Source organism: Musca vetustissima, unplaced genomic scaffold (genome assembly GCF_032173495.1).
Source record: "Musca vetustissima isolate MV318-11 ecotype Yass unplaced genomic scaffold, APGP_CSIRO_Mvet_v1 utg59597, whole genome shotgun sequence".
Taxonomy (NCBI): domain Eukaryota; kingdom Metazoa; phylum Arthropoda; class Insecta; order Diptera; family Muscidae; genus Musca; species Musca vetustissima.
The window spans coordinates 115,612-140,538 of record NW_026873887.1 but is presented as its reverse complement, the minus strand read 5'-3'; the positions used below and the strand labels follow the sequence as shown (position 1 = coordinate 140,538).

Sequence of the window (24,927 nt, the reverse complement as noted above, 5' to 3'; positions counted from 1 at the left end):
TATTTTGGGGTTCTTGAGCGGGTTTTTCAACCGAATTCGCTGAAATTTGCTACATTGGGTTCTTATTGGGTACTAAATGTCTCCACAAATTATAAATATAGGTCCACTTTTTCTGGTAGCCCCCATATAACGGTACCTCCTAATTTTCAATATTTTGGTCGTATTTTTCCGCCGAATTAGCTGTAATTTAATATTTTGAGTTCTTAATAGGTCCCAAATCTCTCCACAAAAAATTATGAATATAGGTCCATTTTTTCGGATAGCCCCCATATAAGGGTACCCCCAATTTTCGGTATTTTGGGGTTCTTGAGCGCGTTTTTCAACCGAATTTGCTGCAAATTGGTATTTTGTAGTCGTATATGGTACCAAATCTCCCTACCAAAAATTATTAATATTCGCCCCCATTTTGGGGTAGTCCCCATATAACCCCCTTTTTTTATATTAAAATGGTTATCTGATTTGTTCCGCGTTTTAAGTCTCTGATGTAATCATTTCACCTGCGGAGGATATCGAGATAAACAAGTAGAATGTAAGGTTCGATAATGAACTATAACCCGCATTTAGACCTAACCCCTGTATGGAGGTTCCAGAAGAAGTGGACCGATATTCCCCATTTTCGAATTTTAACTAAGATTGGAAGAAATAATAAGACGGACAAAGTTTGGATGAAATCTAAATTTTATGAAACGGATTTGGTCCAAAGAAACATGGGGTCTAGAACCAATATTTCGATTAGCCACATTTTCACCGTGTTAAAGTGGGTGTATACCCTCAATAGCGATAAATCTGAGGGTATAACTATCCATTAAAAATTTCTGAATTTTTCAAATCAAAATACATATTTTGTGTATGTATGTGAATTGTTTTGAATACTATGCCAAATATTGAAATATATTCAAATTTTATTGAAATGAAAATTATTAGAGATGGTATTTACTGGGTATTTACCGGGTAAATACCCAAGGGGTGGGTAAATACCGGTTAAATACCCATTTGCGGGTATTTATTTGGGTATTTACTATATTGAATTGGTAATACAACATCTTACACCCTATTTCCGGGTTTCTGTTATCAAATCGATTTAGAATGGTAGTTTTACGATACTTTAAAGACGTGGGTAAATACCCGAGTTTTTACCCAAAAATTGGGTATAAACTCATTAACTACCGAACCACTTGACATAGGCGGCCAAAATTTTGCACACATGTTTTTAATGTCAATGCAAATATAGAAATCCAAAAATGGGGTCCCTGGGTCCAAGTTTTGATATAGCCCCCCTATTACCGTATCTCCCTATTTAAGGTATTTTTGTCTATTAGACACATTTTTCAACCAAATTGGCAGTAACTTGGCACAGAATGTTCTTTTTGGGTACCAAATGTCCATGCAAAAATTTATGTATGTAGATCCACGTTTTCTGGTAGCCCCCATACAAAGGTACCCCTATTTTGAGTATTTACCCAAAAATTGGGTATAAACTCATTAACTGCCGAACCACTTCACATAGGCGGCCAAAATGTTGCATACATGTTTTTAATGTCGAAGCAAATATAGAAATCCAAAATGGGGTCCCTGGGTCCAAGTTTTGATATAGCCCCCATATAACCGTATCTACCGATTTAATGTATTTTTTTTTGTCTTTTAGACACATTTTTCAACCAAATTGGCTGTAACATGGCACAGAATGTTCTTTTTGGGTACCAAATGTCCATGCAAAAATGTATGTATGTAGATCCACGTTTTCTGGTAGCCCCCATACAAAGGTACCCCTATTTTGAGTATTTACCCAAAAATTGGGTATAAACTCATTAACTGCCGAACCACTTCACATAGGCGGCCAAAATGTTGCATACATGTTTTTAATGTCGAAGCAAATATAGAAATCCCAAATTGGGTCCCTGGGTCCAAGTTTTGATATAGCCCCCATATAACCGTATCTACCGATTTAATGTATTTTTTTTTTGTCTTTTAGACACATTTTCCAACCAAATTGGCTGTAATTTGGCACAGAATGTTCTTTTTGGGTACCAAATGTCCATGCAAAAATTTTTTGTATGTAGGTCCACGTTTACTTGTAGCCCCCATACAAAGGTACCCCTATTTTGAGTATTTACCCAAAAATTGGGTATAAACTCATTAACTGCCGAACCACTTGACATAGGCGGCCAAAATTGTGCATACATGTTTTTAATTTCAAAGCAAACATAGAAATAAAAAAATGGGGTCCCTGGGTCCAAGTTTTGATATAGCCCCCATATATTCCTATCTCCCGATTTAAGGTATTTTTTGCCTATTAGACACATTTTACATCCAAATTGGCTGTAATTTGGCATAGAGTGTTCTTTTTGGGTACCAAATGTCCATGCAAAAATTTACGTATGTAGGTCTACGTTTGCTGGTAGCCCCCATACAAAGGTACCCTATTTTGAGTATTTACCCAAAAATTGGGTATAAACCCATTAAATGCCGAACCACTTGACATAACCGGTCAAAATTTGCCTCAGATGGTTTTTATGTTAATACAAATAATGGTATGAAAAATGGGGTCCCAAGTTTTCATATAGGCCTCATATGACAGTATCTCCTGATTTAAGGTATTTTTTGTATATTAGACACATTTTGCGATCAAATTGGTTATAATTTGGTATAATAAGATATCTTTTTGCACAACACATTCATGCGAAATGTCGTTTTTGACAGAATGGTTCAAATATCAACATTATTTCCTGTATGGGGTCTTCAAAACACACGTCTATTGGTTCGGCTGTTAAAGAGTTTATAAATATATATAAATACCCAAAATCAGGACCGGTGTATAGGACAGAAAACGTAGATCAGCGTAGACAATTTTTTGCATGGATAGTTGGTACTCATAGAGAACTCTCTGTGCCAAATTCCAGCCAGGAAATTACCCACAATCGGGAGGTACGGTTATATGGGGGCTATATCAAAACTTGGACACAGGAATCCCATTTTTGGATTTCTATGTTTGCTTCGACATTAAAAACATGTATGCAAAATTTTGGCCGCCTTTGTCAAGTAGTTCGGCAGTTAAAGAGTTTATACCCAATTTTTGGGTAAATACTCCAAATAGGGGTACCTTTGTATGGGGGCTACCAGTAAACGTGGACCTACATACATAAATTTTTGCATGGACATTTGGTACTCAAAAAGAACACTCTATGCCAAATTACAGCCAATTTGGTTGGAAAATGTGTCTAATAGACAAAAAATACCTTAAATCGGGAGATACGGTTATATGGGGGCTATATCAAAACTTGGATCCAGGGACCCCATTTGGGATTTCTATATTTGCTTTGACATTAAAAACATGTATGCAAAATTTTGGGCGCCTATGTCAAGTAGTTCGGCAGTTTTTAATGTCAAATGAGTTTATACCCATTTTTTGGGTAAAAACTCGGGTATATACCCAAGTATTTACCCACGTATTTAAAGTATCGTAAAACTATCCATTCTAAATCGATTTGATAACAGAAACCCGGAAATAGGGTGTAAGATGTTGTATTACCTATTCAATATAGTAAATACCCAAATAAATACCCACAAATGGGTATTTACCCAATTTACCGGGTAAATACCCAATTTACCGGGTAAATACCCAATTTACCCTTTGGGTATTTACCCACTGCCTATCTCTAAAAATGATGTTTTTAACACGTTCGTCTGGAAGTAATTACTTTGTTATGGATGAAAAAAACATTTTATGGTATACCCTACTGGATTTTGGGAAGAAATCATAACCTTTCTTTCACTTTTCGCGTTTTTAGTTTTGTGTTAAAAAAATGTCAAATAAATACAAACACTTGTTGCGAATATTTATTTTATTTTTGACAGAAGAAGCCACACGTGCATAGTTGTTTTTTTGTTATTCACCTCAAGCTTCCCTACCTTGTATTATTGTACCATGGATATAACGTAGTTTTGTTTTTTTTTTCTTTTGTTGAAAATAGCAACAAAACATAAAGAAAATATACATTTTTCAATAACAACGTGAAATATTTGAACACATTTTATAATTTTTAATTTTATTTCGAGATTTGGTTTAGTTCGCTAAGAGAAATGGATTCGACGTATTTGGGTAATACAGCCGTATAAAACATGTTGTCATAGTGGGGAAGTTGAATATTATTGTAGCTTCGTTGTAATTTAGGTAACGTTATTTTTTTGAACTATGCATTACATTTTAATGCATAATTTTTATATTATTTTCAAAGTCTTGTTACCAGGTATTTTTATCCCAACTACCGAACATAATTACATTTAATAATTAAAATAATAATCTAAAGAGTTAAATTAAACTAAATTAAATTCCAATTACGTAAACTCGCTTATTTACGCGATTTAAATATTTAAGAAAATACAACATATTAACACCTTATTCAACATGCATATTAAAATATGCATGATTATCTTTAAATAACGAAATAATAGAATATTTTATAACATTTAGTACATATCTTACAAATCTCCAAAAACCCAAAAACTTTGAATAAAATTGAATAAAAATGTGCGTTAGGGTTTTAGGTTTTATGATTATATTTAATATTTTTAAGAATTTTGTAATATCTATTATTTTCGAACTTACAACATATTGTCCGCGTCGGGCTGGGTTGTTGAAATCAATTGTTTTTCGAATCTAGTTTCGTATATTTATGTGTTCCTTAAGAATGCAGCAAAAATATAATAAATTAATATTAGTTTGACCAAAAGTGCTCGATTGTTAACCTCCTGCCACCACACAAGAAATCCAATAGTATGATTTTCGGTTTTAGTCTCCAGCTCTTACCTATGAAGTTCTTTCAAGAGTGGAGTGCTTTTGGATCTTTCTTAATACGTAAGCTTGTGGTCAAGAACTGTCCGTATGTATTTAGATTCTAAATTTTTAAATGTTTTAAATTTAACGCTTAAGGTTATTGTTACAAATATTGTTATTGTTACAAATAACTTTTTTTAATATTCTTGTTAGCAAACAATTTTGGTCAGATTATTGTATGTAGTATAAGAATTCTTGTTTAGAGAAAGGGCAAAACCTCCAACAGTGTTGCCTCTCTCAAAAAACTAATTATAAAAAATTCACTGAATGCACTTTACCAAAATGTTGGAGGTTTAAAAACGAAACTTCGCAATATTTACTTAAAGCCTTTCGATAATGAATATTAAAATTGTTGTGTGTTGTTGTCAGTAGACTTAGAGAAAGCCTTTGACAAAATTAATCACGCTAATTTAATCAGAAAATTGCATTGTCATCTGCATTTGCTGATGATTTGCAGGGGAATATGTGTTTTTAGATGTTTTCCAGTCCTCTATATATTTTAATATCAATGTGTTAGTAACGTGGTTATCTGCAAACGGACTCTCAATAAATACACGAAAGACTAAAGTTATGTTTTTTGGAAACTTGCAAGAGAATTCAGTAAATGGTTCCATTTATAATAATTCTATAAATGTTGTAAGCTCTATGAAATGTCTTGGTTTGTTTCTTGATAGTAATTTGGTGTTTGATGTGCATGTTAACTCTTTGGTGTCCAAGGAAAACTTTATTTTAAGAAAGTTGTACTCTTTGGATATGGCTCCACCTAAGAGCATTAGAATTCAATTGGCCCATGCATTGATTATGCCAAATTTTTTGTATTGTATTGAAATTTTTGGGGGTTGTTGTGGATATGTTTTACGTAAAATTAAACTCATGTTCCATAGGGTTATGCGATAATGTGCTAAACGTCGTGATAACATTTCTCCTTACGTTAAAGAGTTCCTCGGTTGTACCTTTGAAAGTTTTGTGAGGTTAAGGTCAATGTTGTTGTTCTATAATGTATTTAAGTTGCAGACTCCTTCCTCTATAGTTGATTTGTTTATGTTTTCTAGATCTGTTAGAAACATACAAATACTTGTTCCGCGTTTGTGTCCTTTATTGGAAAAGCCTTTTTGTACGAATTTCTAGAATTTTTAACACCTTACCGCCTTCTCTTAAAACATTTAACTCTTCCTTAAAATGTTATCGAACTCATTTATACGATTACTTCAACCTCCATTCATCTTAAATTCATGGGTTTGCTTATTTGTTTGTGTTTTTATTGCATAACTGATTTCAACATTTAAATAAATATAACTATAATAAATTATATATTTTATATTGATAATTGTGATATAATAATAAGATATTTAAACCTGTAAATTGAAATTAGTGGTTGAACGTAATATCTACTCTCTGTCAAAAACGACATTTCGCATGAATGTGTTGTCGGTTGTACCTTTGAAAGTTTTGTGAGTTTAAGGTCAATGTTGTTGTTCTATAAGGTATTTAAGTTGCAGACTCCTTCCTCTATAGTTGATTTGTTTATGTTTTCTAGATCTGTTAGAAACATACAAATACTTGTTCCGCGATTGTGTCCTTTATTGGAAAAGCCTTTTTGTACGAATTTCTAGAATTTTTAACACCTTACCGCCTTCACTTAAAACATTTAACTCTTCCTTAAAATGTTATCGAACTCATTTATACGATTACTTCAACCTCCATTCATCTTAAATTCATGGGTTTTGCTTATTTGTTTGTGTTTTTATTGCATAACTGATTTCAACATTTAAATAAATATAACTATAATAAATTATATATTTTATATTGATAATTGTGATATAATAATAAGATATTTAAATCTGTAAATTGAAATTAGTGGTTGAGAGTAATATCTACTCTCAACCACTAATTTCAATTTACATCAAATAATGGAAATATAATAATAAAAATGTTTTTGAAGTACAATGGTTCTGAACCCCTCCAACTGAATAGACGTTAAGATATCATTAAGCTAATACATTGTTAGTTTTAAGCTTTTGGAGTAGTTTATATTTTGTTGTTTTTTGAATCGCTTTTGGCCCTTTGGGCTAGATTTTCGTTTATGAAATAAATTGAAATTGAAAAAAATTCTTGCTTTTACCGAAACATGGAACATCGGAATCCGAAAATTCCATTGCCCTTAAACCAGATATCCTCGATAGTAAACTATCATGATTCCATTGCCTCAGAACGCATCACAATGCCGGTTTATTCGGATATTGAATTAGTCTGTATTAAATTAAAAATATCAAATCAAGGGTGAACATTATATTGATTTTATACCTGTTGCATCTACTGGCATGGGTATGTTATGGGAGTATATTTATGACCTATGTTTATTTCATTAACAGTATCGAAAAGTTAAAGATAAAATTCTTGACTTAGTCTTCACTACAGCTTCAAATGTTTCCCTCTGTAGGTGTTTGCCTTTTGCGGAACCAGAAAATAATTATCACCCAACTTTGAGTGATGATTTGGAACACAATCAATTAACGAATGTCCCCTCAAAAACTTGTAAAATAAAAAATAAACTTTGCTAAAGTAAATTTAGTATTGCTTCAAGCAATGCTTGATTGGTTTAGTAAAGGCAGTATTGATGATAAAATTGCATGCTTTTAGAATCTCTTAAATGATGCACTTTCAATATCTGTTTCCATTCTAAAATATACCAACGATAGAGGTCCGACATGGTCTAACCCAAACCTAAAACGTTTAAAAAATTCTAAAAGTAGGATATATAAAATATTTAACAAATGCAAACATTCACTGAATTATATAAATTATTTAGAATCCGTTCAAAAACAAGTTCTTCTTTTTTGCTCTTAGAGGTTTACCATGGAATACAGATTTAGCTCTCCCGCCTTATGAAAATAGATTGAAACTTTTAGATCTTCCAAACTTGCTCCGCGCAATTTTTATTACTAAACTTTTAAGAGGAAATATCGCTTCGAGTTTTTAAGTTTGTGAAATAAAATTAAATGTGCCTCCACGTAACACGCGTAACTACATTCCACTTTCTTTAGCTAAATCTAATTATGAATTAAATGATCCCTTTCGTGCTATATGTGAGGTTTACAATAAGCTTTATAATTGTATACCATTTTACGACTCTGTAGATACAATACAAAATGCAATCCTTCGTATGTAGTTGTTTTTTGTTTTGTCCTTGTTCGTAGTAAATACATATATGACCGGCTGAAAATGTTTGTAGTCCGTAGTTTTCCTACCGTTTTCTACCCTCCATAGTCCGGACTATGGGGTGTACGTGCTCCTCTCGTTATGAGGAGGTGGCCTCCTCGGTCGGCAGGGCACAGTGAGAAAAAAAGCAGATCTAGCGCGCAGAAAATAAAAGTAGATGTTTTACTGTATGTTTATTGATATATTGTATAAGAATAGATTTAGATGGACAATTTTAATTATTTTATGGGAAAATTTGGCAATCTTTTTATAAACCCACCAAGCGCCGATTTTTTTTTAGAAAAAACTTAAATTTTTAGATGAAAATTACTATTTTGAAGCTTTTTAAAATTTTTTTAATACGCAACATTTTTCGTTATAACTAACTGTACTCCTAAAATGGGAGCTTCTTTTAAAAAGTCCGAAACATTTGGAGGGTAAAAAGTGGGTTAAGGGCAAACACTATTGTTATTATATGTATCTTTATTATTGTTATTATTAAATATTTAAAATATTAAACTATAAACATTTTCATACTCGCACCCATTGACACCAAATTGGCATTTTTTTCCAAAAATTGCCATAAATCCGAGAATCGCAGGAAGTCGCAGGAAAAAATTTAGTATGATGTTCTAGACAGACACGAAAAATAATAAAAAAAAAATCAACGCTGAACTCGACTGCACTCCATACGAAACCCCTATTTTAATTGAAGGAATTAAAAAAAACGGACCTTACATATATTTAGCCCGAAACACCTAAATTAAAATAACTTATGGGTTATATAACTATCCCATTTAATTAAATACCGATACTATATATCAAAAATGGACAAAATTCTATAATAATATATTCACAGAATGCACACGATCATCGCAGTTTTATAGCTAAAAAATACAATTTTTAACATTGAAAAAATATCTATTTTAAATGTACTGTTATTCCGTTCTAACTTATTAATTCGGATTTTTTTATACGGACTTAAGTACACTCTACTTTAAAACTGCATTAATGTTTTAAAGTTTTCTTCAAATTCATTTTTTTATTTGCTGGCGCTAGATCGGTATTTTTTCCCCACTGTGCAGGGGCGGGAATGAGTGGCGTGGGTACGATCAAAAAAGAAGGCAGCAACATGTTTGGGTTCTACGTTCTTAGTGAATAGTACCATTTCAGTCATGGTGGAGTTCAATCCCATACCATTTGCTTGGGATCAGTTTGTCAGAGATAGTCTGCAAAAAAGGAACCCTTGGTGTTCCTCTGGTGACAGATTTCCACACAGAACATTAATCAATAAATGAATTGACAATTCTACCTTCCACTCTACAAGATATGGAGCGCGGAATGGATGGATTCCAACATCACTTGATTGAAGGCTCTTTCTATATCGAGCAGCGAATGCGTTACTCGAATTTTACATGTTCTCAGATTTTCTATTGATGAAGGTACGTTGGGGTTTTGCTGGTCTTGTTTAGATCGAATTCATTTATAATTTTGAGGTCCGGTAACTAAAGCAGAGTCCTATGTACAAATGAAGAAAGACTAAAGGTCTGTAGTAGTTAGGTGGCGTAAATTTGGCTTCGCGGCGTTGTTGACTCCTTTGATTGATTCACTAAAGCAAAGCCATTTCGCTGACTTAACTTGTAAAGGCAACAAGACCAAGTTTCGAGAAATTGAGATTTTGATACAGTTATGTATAAAGAGGCAAAATACATCGATCTAAAAAAATAAAATTAGAGTTATCTCATTTGTTATTGTTGTCGCTGGCTTAACATCATGTAAAGGCTGTAATTCCATGATTTTGGGCATGATTTTCAGCCGAATTGACTGTAATTTGGTATTTTAGGTACATATGGGGTAGCTCACTTTCCAACAAAAACTTATTAATATTGATCCACTTTTTAGGGTACCGCCCATATAACGTTATCCCCAATATTCGACCTGCCTAAATAGGGACGTTTTTACTTGTTCTTTCATATTTTTGAATGAAGTATTATTCCAAAACAATCTTTACTCTTTTAGATAATATTAACATGTAAAAAATCAAAATTATTGCAGTAATTACAAAATATAATGATAGACAAGTTGTAAGAAAAAGACCTAAGTCCATTAAAACATTCAAACTTAGCGACAGAAAAAGCTCTAAGTCCCAAAAAAGGCATATATCTCCGCAAATACTTATTTTTTCATTTTGCCTTTACGCAATTAAATTACACATACATACAAAAACAAATTGCATTTACAGATTTAAAAAATCTTTATTCAAAAGAAAGTTTTATTGTTTTTGTGTTGTGAAATATGGACTTGCCGCCTTTACAAATTAAGCCAGCGATTTGCTTTTGAGGTCCAGTAACTAAAGCAGAGTCCTACGTACAAATGAAGAAATGCTAAAGGTCCAATTAATATAGACCTTTAGCCTTTCTTGGCGTGTAACTCGGCTTCCAGGCGTTGTTAACTCCTTCGATTGATTCACTAAAGCAAAGCCAAGACATGCATTTTCGCCGATCTTGTGATCGTAGGCACTCGGACATTTCCTCCGAGACTTTCCGCCATTCGATTCTATTCTATGACCTCCACGCGATAGCAAACATTGATTCTTTTGGGGTAATTTTCGACCATTTTTGAAACATTTTGGACGGTATCCCAGGAATAAGTTAACGAATGGTGGTTTTAAATACTTAAGATTTGAATGTTTATCAACATAAACAAGGTCTTTCGTGTAGCTCATAAAAAGTCTAATGGTCTCATATCACATGATCTTGGCCAGTAGGTATCGCCACGACGATAAATTACTCCAGTTGTGTGGCATGCAACGATTTCCAAAACAACAACATGTGGACTACTCCAAAAGCTTAAAACTAACAACGTATTGCTTAATATTTTAACATTTATTTAATTTGTACTTCCTAAAAATGCCGTATAAAAAAACAAAACTAAAGCAACTCTGCTGTACAAGCATGAGCTCTAACAGACGTACCTTAAATTCAACTAGCTCGTTCGACGTTTTTTGCCACAAAAGTAGAACACATGTATTTATATGAATGACCGAAATACGTCGACGTACGAATTTTCAAAGTGGAAAAAATTCAACTATGACGGAAAGTAGTTTTGTTTTTTCCTTTGTTGAAAATTGAAACAAAAAAATACTTTTTCAATAAGAATAGGAAATATTTTAACACCTTTTAGAATATTTTAATGTTTTGCGATTTTGATTAGTTTGCTAAGAGATATGCATTCGACGTATTTGGGTAATACGGCCGTACAAAACATTTTCCCATAGTGGGGAAGTTGAATATTTTTGTACGCTTCGTTGGATTTTAGGTAACGTTGTAAAATGTTAGTTTTGATTAACAAATTGTCATAGCAGTACAAAATAACCCTAAGCATGGATATTCTTACTGAGGAAAATTTACCTGTAAGCATTTTTCAATACTCAGTCACAACTGCCAAAATTTCTCTCTCAACTTACTCTCATTTACTGAACTTTTAATTTATCTCCGTACAAAAATACCCACCTTCTCACCTTTATAGGGTTTGTAAGACGTCCGTATTACCCAAATACGCAAGGACTTTATTTGCATCTGTGCCAAATGAAAACGTCGAATATGGATGAAAACATATTTTTAATTGATCGAAAAATGTTTACTTTTACAGAAACACAAATTTTTCAATGATTGAAATTCTATTAAAAAAAAACAAAAAAATTAAAATAAGCATTGTCAATCAGTAAGTTCTAGTTCAGAGAGTTAGTCTTTTTTACTCTCTTTTGCGATAATACTGAGAAAAGTAAAAATACAACATTTAGTAAGATTTAGCAAATAAACAGCTGATTCAAGAAAACATTTGATTTGTGCCAAAATTAACAACAAAAAAGCACGAACACAATTATTTGTATTGCATTTAATATTAAAAATAAAATGAATAATAAAAGAAAAATTTATTTGGTATGTTCCCTGGGAACATTTTAGCTTCCTGCATAAATACATTGCCCTTTCCACAAATAACATTCGGCGAACGGGGTTATAACAGATTTAAGCATAGCTTTCCTTTCCGTACGCCTCATGAATGTAGTTTTCTTGAATTTTCATTATTAAAAAAGCCTATTAATAGTTTGTCCGTTTATATTTTCCATTCCTACACAATAATTCCTTTCTGTACTTTTTACTTGCTTGATCTCACTATTGTTCGATTAGCCAACACGGTATTTTTTTGTGAATTATATTTTCAAATGTATTTTAAATATAGAATTATTTTTAGATTAAGTTACTGTATACCACTGTACTTTTTGGTCCCCGCCATGTACATTACTTTCATTATATTTGATGTCTTTTAACTCGAATCTTGGTCATGTTGTCAGTGGTAGTGCTTACTTCAAATCCATATTACATCCTTACCAGTCCCAATTTAAAGTTGCTCACCTAAATTGTAGAAGTATAAAACCTCCTGGAAAGTTGGATGAGCTGAGGTGTATACTCATTGACAGGGATTTTGACTTATTTGCTATTTCGGAATCATGGCTATCGCCAGATATTCCTGATCGTGCCGTAAATATTCCAGGATATAAACTTATACGTAATGATCGGCTAACATCTGGTCGAGGTGGTGGTGTAGGAATTTTTGTTTTGAACGGATTAAAATATAAATCTATTTATAAGACTTCCGAGGTAGGATGCGAATCAATTTTTCTGGAGATTAGTTATGGTGGTGTTACATTTCTATTTGGGACTGTTTACCTTTCTAGAGGTGATTTGGAATTATTTGAAATTCATCATAGTGAACTTCTTGCTAAATATGAAAACGTCATAATTTCGGGCGATTTCAACTGCAATCTGTTTAATACGAGTAAGGCTAACTTGGTACGTTCACTTTGTACGAGGCTCAATATGTCAATAGGCCATAACTGTCGGCCTACACATTTTGATTTAGCCTCGCGTTCTACTTCCTTAATCGACTTTTGGCTTGTTAGTGATATTAATTTGCTTTCTATAATTGATCAGGTCCAATGTCCTTCTATATCTGACCATGTTATGATTTTCACTAGTTTGAAGTTTAATTTCCATCGTCTGCCTGAGTTTGTTGAGTATTACGATTTCTTTAATATTGATTGGGTTGGGATTAATGAATTTATAGGTGAATTTGATCGTCAATCCTTTTTTGAAGCTACTGATGTTGATACTAAGAGCTCTATTATTGATTGCCTTTTTAAAAACCTTTTTAATTTCGTTCCACTGGTTAGAAGAAGAACTTCTTATACCATTGACCCTTGGATGACATCTAGGAGAGTTGCTTTTTATAGATCACTCAGGGACCTGGCATATTCTGTGTATCTATCTGACCAAACTTCTGAAAATTGGAATTCTTATTGCAGGCTTCGTAACAAGGCGAAAAGTGTGATACGCAAAGAGAGAAGGATGCATTTCTTAAAACTATTTGCTGGGTTAGATTCCACTGGTTTGTGGAGAGTTCTTAAAGCATCTGGTTGTACAAATAGTGCAAATATTTCTATCTCTGAAGATGTAAATGTCATTAATGAATCTTTTGTCAGTCCTAACTATAGGAGTTATGAACCTTTTGATTTCGATGAAATTATTAATACTGACGGTTCCCATTCTTTTCGTTCAATTGATGAACCCGAATTGTTAGAGGCTCTTTTAAAGGTCAAATCTAAGTCTGTCGGGATTGATGGAATTCCTATTAATTTCATTAAGCTAATTTTTCCATTGGTTGGATTGTTTATACTTGATTTGGTTAACTATATTTTAATGTCATCTACCTTCCCCAAACTTTGGAAAACAGCACGTGTAGTACCTATACCCAAGTCAAAAATCATTCATGGGCCTGAGGATCTTCGACCAATTTCTACCCTTCCTTCATTGTCTAAGGTTGTTGAGCATGTAATTAAGAAACAGTTGCTTGAATTCACAACTCCTAGGATATTTCATTCTCAATATGCTTTCCGCCAGGGACATAACACATCTTCCTTGCTCCTGCATCTTACTGATTCTATACGCATGAATATTAACTCTAATAAGATTAATGTCATGATTTCTCTAGATATGTCTAAGGCTTTTGACTGTATTTGTTATAAAACAATGGTTGGCAAACTAAACAGTGAATATGGTATTTCTAGGTCCGCTTGCAGACTTATTTATTCTTATTTAACTGGACGATCGCAATTTGTTGCTTTAAATGGTGAAAAATCAAATTTCATAGAGTTGTTTTCTGGAGTTCCACAAGGATCAGTTCTGGGGCCCCTATTATTTGTCTTGTATATTAATGATCTTCCTGGTATATTTAGCCCTCGCTCATGTGCCACATTTCTCTTTGCGGATGATGTATTCTTGTTGTTTTCAGGTACTATTTCTAGTATAGATATTTTAGAAAGTTCTATTAACTCTAGCTTAGAACGTTTTTTGAACTGGACCTCTTTAAATTCTTTAAATGTGAATGCTTCGAAAACTAAGGCAATGTTATTTTGCCCTAACAACCGTTCGTCGGTTGATTTGAACATCTTCCTTGGTAGTGCTCGAATTGAATTTGTTGATAAACATAAATGCCTTGGTATTATATTAGATAATAGGTTAACATTTAAGTCTCATATCGACGTCGTTGCTGGAAAGGTTTGGGGTATTCTGCGCAGAATACGTTCGACTAATATGTTCTTGCCCCTTCGTGTCAAAACTATCTTAGCTCGTTCGCTTCTATTGTCGCAAGTTGTATATGGTTTAGAGATTGTTTCAGGCACTGTTGGCAATTGCACTCTTAAGCTAAGGCGTGTAGTGAATACTATTGTGCGATTTGTTTACAGTGTTCCTAGTAGGAATCATAGTTATCAAGTTATGTAAAAAATTTTCTTGGCTGCTCGTTCAAAAACTTTGTCAAATGTCGCAATTTAATATTGTTCCACAAAGTTGTGAAGACTGGTAAGCCTACTGTTTTGCGTTCGTTCTTTGTTTTTTCTAGATCCACTAGAAACCCTCAAATTTTTATACCACGCGTTTTTCGATCTATGTACGCTAGGTCGTTTGTTGTGCGTATAGCCCGGATTTGGAACAGCTTACCTTATGACTTGAGGATTTTCTCGCACTCCAATAATGTTTTCCGCCTGAAATTGATGCGTTTTCTTAACTAAGTTAGGTCAAATTTTGAAGAATCTATTACTGGCACGACCTTCTTAGTTTTTTTAGTTTGTATATTATTTTCGTTTACTTTTTATGGTGGGGATCAGTGAGTATTTGGTTCATTATAAATATGTAAATAATAAATGTATAAATTTTGAATTTATTATTAATATTGAATTATTCTTAGGCATATATTGAACTTGTAATATAATATTGGCCGTGAAGGCTTCCTTATTACTGAATGAATGAATAAATAAATAAATTTAAAGACCCTTTTTGAAATCGAAATGTAATATTGAAAAGGTTTTTGACAATTTACTTTACAAAAAATAAAGAAAAAAGTTTAAAACCATATGATTGTCACTTACACCTTATTAAATACACCTTGGTAGTCTCATGCAGTCATACGTTTCAATTTTTTTCACAAATTTGCTTTTGACAACATTCAGCTTTCAAAATTTAAATGAAAATATCTTCCTTCGAATTGTACGCATATCACGTTTTTGCAAAATAGTCAGGCTAAATCCCAGTTTATTGTTTTTATAAAAAACAACTATTTATTAGTGGGGAATGTATGGTATTGTTCGCCGAGGGGTAAGGCAGCGAAGACTATAGTTTCGGATCTCGCCACTGATCCTCATTAGTTCCTTAGTTTTTTGTTGGGATATTCTCTTCCGCTATTTATTGCTTCTTTACAAAAAAAAAAACCTTTCATACCCAAATGTCACTTGAGATAATTCGATGTTCTTACGTTATTGACAATCTGTTGACGTCAGTTGGTAATACGTCTTGGATGTCCGGGCGGAAGAGCCTAATGTCCTTCCGGATATGTCGTGGAGGAGGATCCTGCATCGCAGTTGGGATGACTAGGCAGATGGCAGGCCAGGAGGAACTGTCTAGCAAGCAACACATTATGTTGCCGTACCGACAGTATCCTCGTTTCCTCATGTAGGTGATCCACATTCGACATCAAAACACAGCCGGTAGCAATCCTGAGGGCACTATTCTGTGCAACTTGTAGGTTACGCCATTGGGTGTCACTTAAAAAGGAGGTCCAGACTGGGGAGCATAGGTGAAGACTGAGCGACTGATGGCCTTATATTTTGCTACTATAGTTTCCTTATCTTTTCCCCAAGAGGTTCCCGTCAGCGCTTTCAGGACCTTATTTCTAGTCTGGATTTTCCCTTTTATGTACGCTGCATGTTTTGTGAAGTTAAGCAAGTGTTCGAACACAACACCCAGGATCTTTGCGTATTGGACGGTCGGAATTGTTCTGTCATTTCTCTTACAGCAAGTGCTTGCCTTAATTCACGCGTCCAGGAGGTAAATAGGGTAACTGTGGATTTAGACGGCGATATAATCAACTTTCTTTCCTGCATGAAGATTGAGATGGTTGACAGGTGGGAGTTCAATCTGGCACAAGTTTCATCGATGTCTACTCCCGATGACATGATGGCATATAATACCATATTGATGCCTTGTGGTGGTGCAGGAAACTTCGCAAGGTACATGTTGAAATGGAGTGGTGGCAGGACTCCTCCTTGCCATTTTCTGCCTCGGAATTCCACATATGCCTTAGTAATATTGGGCAATGTGGAATCCATTATGTCACTCAGAATCAGAATCAAGTAGTCTACCGTGTCAGATCCCTTGGATAAATCCAAAGCTGCGACCACAGTCCGCGCTGGCGGTCGAATCTGATTGAGGCCATTCGCAATGTATGTTGCTATATCGTTGAGTGCCGTCGTAGTGCTGTGAGAAATCCATGCTGATGATCTGCTAGCTGGAGGTGCCCAGTCAAGGTTGGTAAGAGTAGCGCTTCCAAAACCTTAGCTATAGGTGAAAGTAGATTGGGCGATATGATTCTTCTAAGCCAGCATTTTTTCCGGTTTAGGGAGTGGGATAACCCGCGCAACTTTCCAAATTTCCGTTATTACCGATAGGTTAACCGAGAGATTTAGAAGTTGCGTAAGGAATCCCAGGGCTTCTGCACCGAGCTTATGGCAATGTCACCCTGGTTTTTGTGGTCGTCTGATAGACCTTTTATTGTTGAACATAGCTTGTGAGAGCCAGCATCAAAATAGTTGAGATGATCGATCCATTTCTCTCGACGGTGCTGGTTTACCAGATAGTTGATCTCTGCCGTCATGGATACAATCCTTTGGTCATCCGGACTGACCTGCCTTAAATGGTCACGCTGATCTGCAAGACGGGCTGCAGAAGTGGGTCTGGTCTACACTGCGGAATTCTTCCAGCGGGAATATAACGCTTAGCCGCCCGGAGAATAGCATGTCTCAATATATTCTCACCCTTTCTGCACATGAGGGGGACGGCTGTTGATTTAAGGCACTATCAACATCATTCATAAAGCCATGCTAGTTGGCTTTGTTGTAGTTTATGAATGTGCGTATATCCGGCTCCATGAAGTCGCTCGACTTCTCCAACGTGATCACGATTGGAATGTGATCAGGGTCTAGGACCACATGTGTTTGCCAAGATGATATGGCGATGAGCTGATGATCGTGATGTCTGGGGAGCTGTTACAATGTGCCGTTATTCTGGTTGGGAAGTTTTCATTTATGGCTGCAAATTCCGAATTGTCTACTTCGTCGGCGATACTTAGCCCACGCTGGTCTTGGGCTAGAGGTGAGTACCAGGCCTCATGGTGCGCGTTGAAGTCACCGGCATTTATCCTGTTATCCCCCACGAGGAAGTGCTGAATGGAGGGGCTATAACTTGGCCCTATGCTGTTTATGGGTGGGATATAGACATTGACTATCTCCTGCGTGCTTCCTCCTGATTGCACTGAGATAGTCATAACCTCAAAATATTGGTCTTGGGATTGGGACAGGGGGTGGACCAGCTGATAATTAACATTTCTGTTAATTATGAACGCTAAACCTCCACCATGGTTGCGCCGTCTGACCTGTCTTACGATGACGTAATTCACGAGGGAGTTGAGCCTGATATCTTCAGTCAGTTTTGTCCCCTGAATTGCAGCAATTAGTATATTGTGCACATGCATGAAATTGGTGATCTCCACTACTTTATTTCTCAGGCTATTACAATTTAATTGAAAGATCTTAAAGGAGTGGAGATCATTAATGTCATGAAGTACATGCAGCGGGTGTTGGGAGGAGATTCTCTGGATTTGTGGCAATATGTCAGCATCAGGTAGATTTGATTGTGTTTGTGGCATTGAGAATGTGCTGCTAAGTCCAGTTGTGATGGTGGGTGAATTGGATTGGCTGTTGTGTTGGGAAGGTGCTGATGTGGTTATGCTGGGAGAGGTGTTATTCACCGAGATTGGTGAGCTGCTGGTTGATGTATTTAGACAGCAGTCTGCCACAAAAAGTCTACCGACCAATCTCGATTAGAGGGCATTAGTGCATCTTCTCATGTGGCACCAATAATTGCATCTGTTGCAACGAACAGATGTAATATTCCTCTTGATGGCATTCCTGCAAACTGAATAATTCCAGATGTGTCGGGATGTTCCAGCGTTATCACCAGTTGTTGCCACAAGCTGAGAAGCCAGAGCAACGCCTTTGGTGACACAAACCCAGGCACTGACTGCATTGCACCTGGACAAGATTACGCGTAATCCTACTGTGACACACGGAGCAGAAAGTGACCTCGGTGGAAGTGGGGCCAGGGTTCTGCTTAATACCAGCCATGATCAACAGGATCTTGAGCAAATCGGCTGGTGTGGTTTGCTCACCTGGGGGAAAAACAATTGTTTTGTACAGCTGTTGGTGAGTTGACAATCCCTGGCCGAGTATGACTCGGGTCGTTCCGGAGCGTAGATCCGATTATCGTGGGAACGTACTTTGTTGTTGGTATTGCTAGTTAAAGCAATAAACCAAGCAGTGTGATCGTGATTTTTTTATCGAACCTTCCCACGCCTCACTTTCCCACCCCTGCCGACCGAGGGGGCGACCTCCCCTTTCGTAGGGATTGCGTACACACCATAATCCTCCAGCTACAGAATCTACTCCAACAGCCAGTTTATTATTAAGTTGCACTACTCATTTAAAAATACAATTATATTTGATTTTATAAGTTCAACAGTCTTGCAAAAATCTACATTAGAGTACACAGAATTAAAATCAATACAAATTTTACAGAGTGGTTCTCCCATAGAATAATAATTTGTACGATGAAGATCTACATATAATAGTTGATAATATCTACTAGATCGAAAAGGAACATTTATTCTAATATATGAAATTAGGAAATCAGAGGGTACATTACCATTAAATATTTTTAGTACCATCATAGTGTTCAACATAATACGTCTACTTTTTAATGTAGGTAACCGAATTAATTTTAACCTGCTAGTGTAAGAAGGCAACACAAAATCACTATTCCAATTTAAACCCCTCAGTGCAAAAAGTAAGAACTGTTTTTGCACTGATTCGATTTTATCGGAATATATTGCAACACAAAAATCACTATTCCCATGTAAACCCCACATTGCAAAAAGTAAGAACTGTTTCTGCACTGATTCGATTTTATCGGAATATATTGCAACACAAAAATCACTATTCCAATGTATACCCCTAGTGCAAAAAGTAAGAACTGTTCCTGCACTGATTCGGAATATATTGCATATTGAGGATCCCATCAAACATAACCATATTCTAATATGGATCTAACAAGAGACGTATATAGTTGTTTTGTTATATAAGGATCCGAGAATTCTTTGGCACACCGTTTTACAAGATTTAATACACCATATGTTTTATTTACCATAGAAATTACATGATTGTTAAAGTTTAACTTTGGATCCATTAAAATACCAAGATCCTGGAATGTTTCAACTGTTGATAAAACCGAACCGTTAATATTGCATTGCCTCATCAATGAAGAATTTCTAGAAAACCGCATATGTTTACATTTGTTCAAATTTAAATCCATACAAGTTAATCTGCACCATTGAAAAAGACTATTTAAATAATTTTGGAGTAAATTGGCTTGTTTATCAGAACTATAGGTAATTAATAACTTAGCAAATCAATTATAAACAATAGAAAAAGAACCGGCCCGAGGTGACTTCCTTGTGGAACACTTGCAGGTACGTTAATCGATTTTGAGAAACATCCTTCATCATGATATCCAATTGACTAAGTATATACTGAAACACATATTATGTTATTTATATAATAAATGGTATCAGTTTGATTTCGCTGAACAAACACACCTTTATGACAATTGAAGTAAACTGTATAAGATTTGTTATAGTTGAAAGACCACTACGAAATTGATATGGACTTAAATTGGATTGAATTTTGTTTTAAATGACAGCAGTAATTAATTTTTCAAACAATTTTGGGATATCACTTAATTTTGCAATTCCTCTATAGTTTGAGACGTTTGATAGACTACCTGATTTGTCTAACGGTACTATTTGTTCCATATAGTAGGAAAATAAGCAAATTTTAAGGAATAATTAAATAGCAACGTAAGAGGCGTTGCCAAAGTGTCAGAACAATATTATGCTAGGTATACCATCTGGACCTGGAAGTTTAATTGGTTTTAGAGTACGTAAATTTTTAGCAACATCTTGACTTTCTAAAAAAGGCATATCTATTTCATCTATTTTGGATAGCTCATAAGGATATGAACTTATGTTTGAACAAACTGCATATGAATAAGTAGTGGCGAAAAAATTTGCAAAACATTCTGCTATTTCAGAGTTTTTTACAAACTTCTTATTGTTGCATTTCAAAATTGTGGGTTTTGAGGAGACTTTTCTTTTTAAGTTAACAAACTCATAAAATGATTTCGGATTAGTTTTAAAATTATTTTTGATCTTGTTGAGGTAATTATTATACAACCTACGGGATTCTGTGTTATATTTGGACCTTTGGACAGAATAGTTAGCGTAGTCTATGGATTAGCCTGACTTCTTATATTTTCGAAAAAGTTTATTTTTTTAATTTTTTATACTTGATAACTCACGCGAAATCCATGGATATCTGTCAGAATTTCTAATTCTAATAGTTGGAACACATTCTGAAATACATTTATTTTTAGAGTATTATAAAATATATGTATTATAAAATCAAAATCGGTGTGATTCTTACATTGACATGCAGTTGTCCAATTAACAGACGAAATAAGAAAATTCGGCTTTTGAAAATTTGCTTTTTTATATTTAAGAAAATTTTTAAATGAGTTACATGAACATTCATTAATTGTGGAATTATGGTTCATGGTTATATATAATGTATATAATGGATGATGATTATCTTCCGGGGTACATAAGCAATAATTCGAATTAACTCAAATAATTGTGTAAAATTTACAAATACTAGATCAAAGATTCTATAACGATATAAACGAGTTAATTTAGTGTTTAACTCCCTTACATTCTGATAGCAAATGGTAGATAGATTATTTATTTTTTTCTGAGGTAAATGAGCTAAATTATCTGATCTTTCTAGAAATTCTTTAACAAACGCTCTAGCAGGCCAAAAATCTTTCGATATCAAACTTGGAAATCGAAGCTTGTAGCATTTTAGAAAATAATTACAATTTATTTTTGATTTGATATAGTAATTTATATCATCATCCGAGGTATCAGGCGCAAACCTAGACACAAAGACCATTTTCATGACAGGGGCCATTGATAATGGTGTTTTGGTCGGTAGTGGGGAATTGCCTGTGTACTATGAGTAGATTTGGCGATTTTCTCAAGACTACCGTTATCAATACTCACAGCGTTATGAGGTATTGTCACATCCATTATATATTTGCTCGCTTCCGTGGTTGAATGAGACGCGACATGTCTGATCATTAACAGCATCAGTTTTATCAATATTATCTGACGCTGTTTGTGACGCAAAATTCCCAGCAGAAACAGAGGCTTTACGAATAGGCTCGTTTTAGTTGGTGCCTTCTTCGAAGACTTCTTTCGTTTCTGCCCAGAAATACAAATTCATAGAGTTTCTGGTTCCTGGAAAATTTTTCCAAGCGAGTTGATAATGATGTAAAGTTTTTCTTAACGGATACAAGCTCCGATTTACAAAATTATAGAAATCGGCAGAAAGTTTTCTACAGTGAACACAGCACCAACGAACGCCAACATTGTCTCTAATGGCATCAACTACTTTCGCGTTAATACGAGCACACTTAAGATGTCACTGGTTTAAGCAAAACCAACATGTAACGCACAATTCACCATCGTTAGAAATGTTACACAATTCATACGGACAGGCCATTGTAAAAATATTTTAATTCAAATATTTGTAAAAAAAGATAAAATTTAAAACAGTAGCTGGAATTCGTAATCCTTTGATTTCTACAAAATAAGTATTATTTGCAACTCTGTTTTGAGAAGACATTAAGATAATAAACAAGAATAATGTTACAACAAACAAATGAAGAAATGTAACAAGGGAAACAAACAGGGAATGGAACACAGACTACCAATTAGAAAATAAATTGATTGTTTTTATTTATCACAAAAATTCACTACACCGTTTAGCACAGACAAATCAAAAATAAATTTTAAACACTGTTAACACCTTTTTAAACACACAATATAAATATTTTTAATCAAAAACAAAATTTATCAGCAATCACGACAGGGTTGCCAAATACACTTTTTTGCCTGCGTCTACAACTTCAGTAGTGTTGGCGGGTTATTTGGGATACCATTTGTATTTTGTTTTTGCAAAATATTTTGGCTGAATCCCAGTTTTTTTTTTATAAAAAAACTATTTTTTATAAGTGGGGAATGTTTGGCATTGTCCCCCGAGGGGTAAGATAGGGAATACTATAGTTTCGTATCTCGCTAATGATCCTCATCAGTTTCCTCAGTTTTTTGTTTGGATACTCTCTACAGAAGCTATTTATTGCTTCTTTCCAAAAAAGCTTTCATACCCAAGTGTCTCTTGTGACATTTCGAAATTCCCTGCCTCTTAAACCATGGTTAAATCTTGAGAGCAAGGTGTAGCTTTGGAACATATATTTTGTTTAATTTTTTGAAAATATGAAAATATGAAAATATGAAATTTTATGGAATTTATTTTTCATTTTGATATGTTAATTCCATGTTAAAAAGGGATGCCATTATACATTTCTCAAATAAGACTACCTTCCATAATTATGCCATGCGTATTTGGGTAACGTTCATTGAAATACATGTATTTAACTTTTGAGGTCAAGAAATCGTACGACTGAATTTAAAACTAAAATTGAGACATAATGTATATCTTATTTATAATTTTTATATGTTTATTTTATTTATAGATATGAAGTTGCTGTACCTTTATGCAAACAAGCACTTGAAGACCTCGAGAAAACAAGCGGACATGACCATCCAGACGTGGCAACCATGCTAAATATCCTTGCATTAGTTTATCGTGACCAGGTGAGTTGGTTTATGATATAGAACGGTTTCAGAAGAACCAGGCCACTATTTTGAATTAAATAATTCTAAGACATGTAAGATGGTGGAGGATCCTAGAGATATCATATGAATAGGTTGCTATTTATAAATAGATTGACAACATAGAAATATAAAGCAAAAATTTAAAGTTGTGTTGCCTAGCAATATTGTCGATGTATAATTTTCGGCATTTCGGATTTGTTTTTATACCTTCACCGTAAGGTGGAGTGTACCGATTTTTGTAATACCTTAGTATTTACCAGAGCACACCTAAAGTAACACTGCAGTACTGAATATCTACAATTTGATTTTTATACTATTTTTTGAAAATAAATTTAACAAATTTAAATGCAAATGTTTCCCTATATATTTGTAAGCGCAATATTAAGTCAGCTTTTTGTACCCTCCACGATTTAAGATGGAACTTTGAAATTTGTACATACCTTTCTAGTTTCTAGTATGTTGAAATGCTTACCCCCTTTTTCCAAACTGTGTTGCTGTAATTTTAAACATTATTTTTAAATAGCATGGACAACCTAATACCACATAATGTTATAACTTTGTCCCCATATAAATGTCCCGACCGATTTAAGGAACCTAATTTTAGAAGGTATGAAAAGTTTGATAGTTGTTTTCTTTCCATATGAACATAATGATAGAATTTTGCAAAGAAAATATCATCGTATATTAGTTTTCTCTGTGATACACATCGGCCCAGACCATATGATTGATCTTTCCATCTTATTCGTGGCCGCCTCCTTCTGCGTGAACCATCAGGTTGTTCGCTTTTATATGCCTTCTGGGCTAGGGCATCTTCATTCATTCTCACAACATGACCTAGCCAACGAAGTCGCTGCAGTTCAATACGTCTAACAATGCCGATGTCCGAGAATAGCTGGTACAACTCATGGTTCATTCGACGGCGATATTCACCGTCAACGCAGATCGGCCCATAGATCTTCCGGAGAATTTTTCTCTCAAACCCTTTAAGAGCTGCCTCATCTGCTTGCGTAACGGGTAGTATCAGCGTCTTGTAGAGTGTGAGTTTGGTCTGGCGGAAGGTGGCCTTGCTTATGAGTTGTTTGATCCGACCATAGTAGCATATGTTAGCCATCACTATCCTTCTCCGAATTTCAAAACTGATGTCATTCGTTTTATTTATGGCGGTACCAAGGTATATAAAATCTTTGACTACCTCGAAGCTGTAGTACTAAAGTTCCACAGTTCGAGAAATTTGGCCGAGTAAAAATGGTAAACAGGAATGCCTACTTCTGATTGGCTGTTATGTTGATTTTGAAGTATTGTCATCTAATTTTGGCATTTGTACTTCTCAATATTTTTTGCATTTTCACAAAAAAGTTTTAATACAATGTCAATCT

The 24,927-nt window shown here is 34.6% G+C and overlaps 1 protein-coding gene across 1 annotated transcript in view; it reads left to right on the top strand.

Moving 5' to 3' along the window:
- LOC133328846 (kinesin light chain) overlaps positions 1-24,927 on the top strand; it is a 77,530-nt gene that overhangs the window by 5,036 nt on the left and 47,567 nt on the right. The window contains exon 2 of the mRNA XM_061537356.1: positions 23,410-23,530. Coding sequence (XP_061393340.1) covers positions 23,410-23,530 — 121 coding nt within the window. The remainder of the gene's footprint in view (positions 1-23,409; positions 23,531-24,927) is intronic.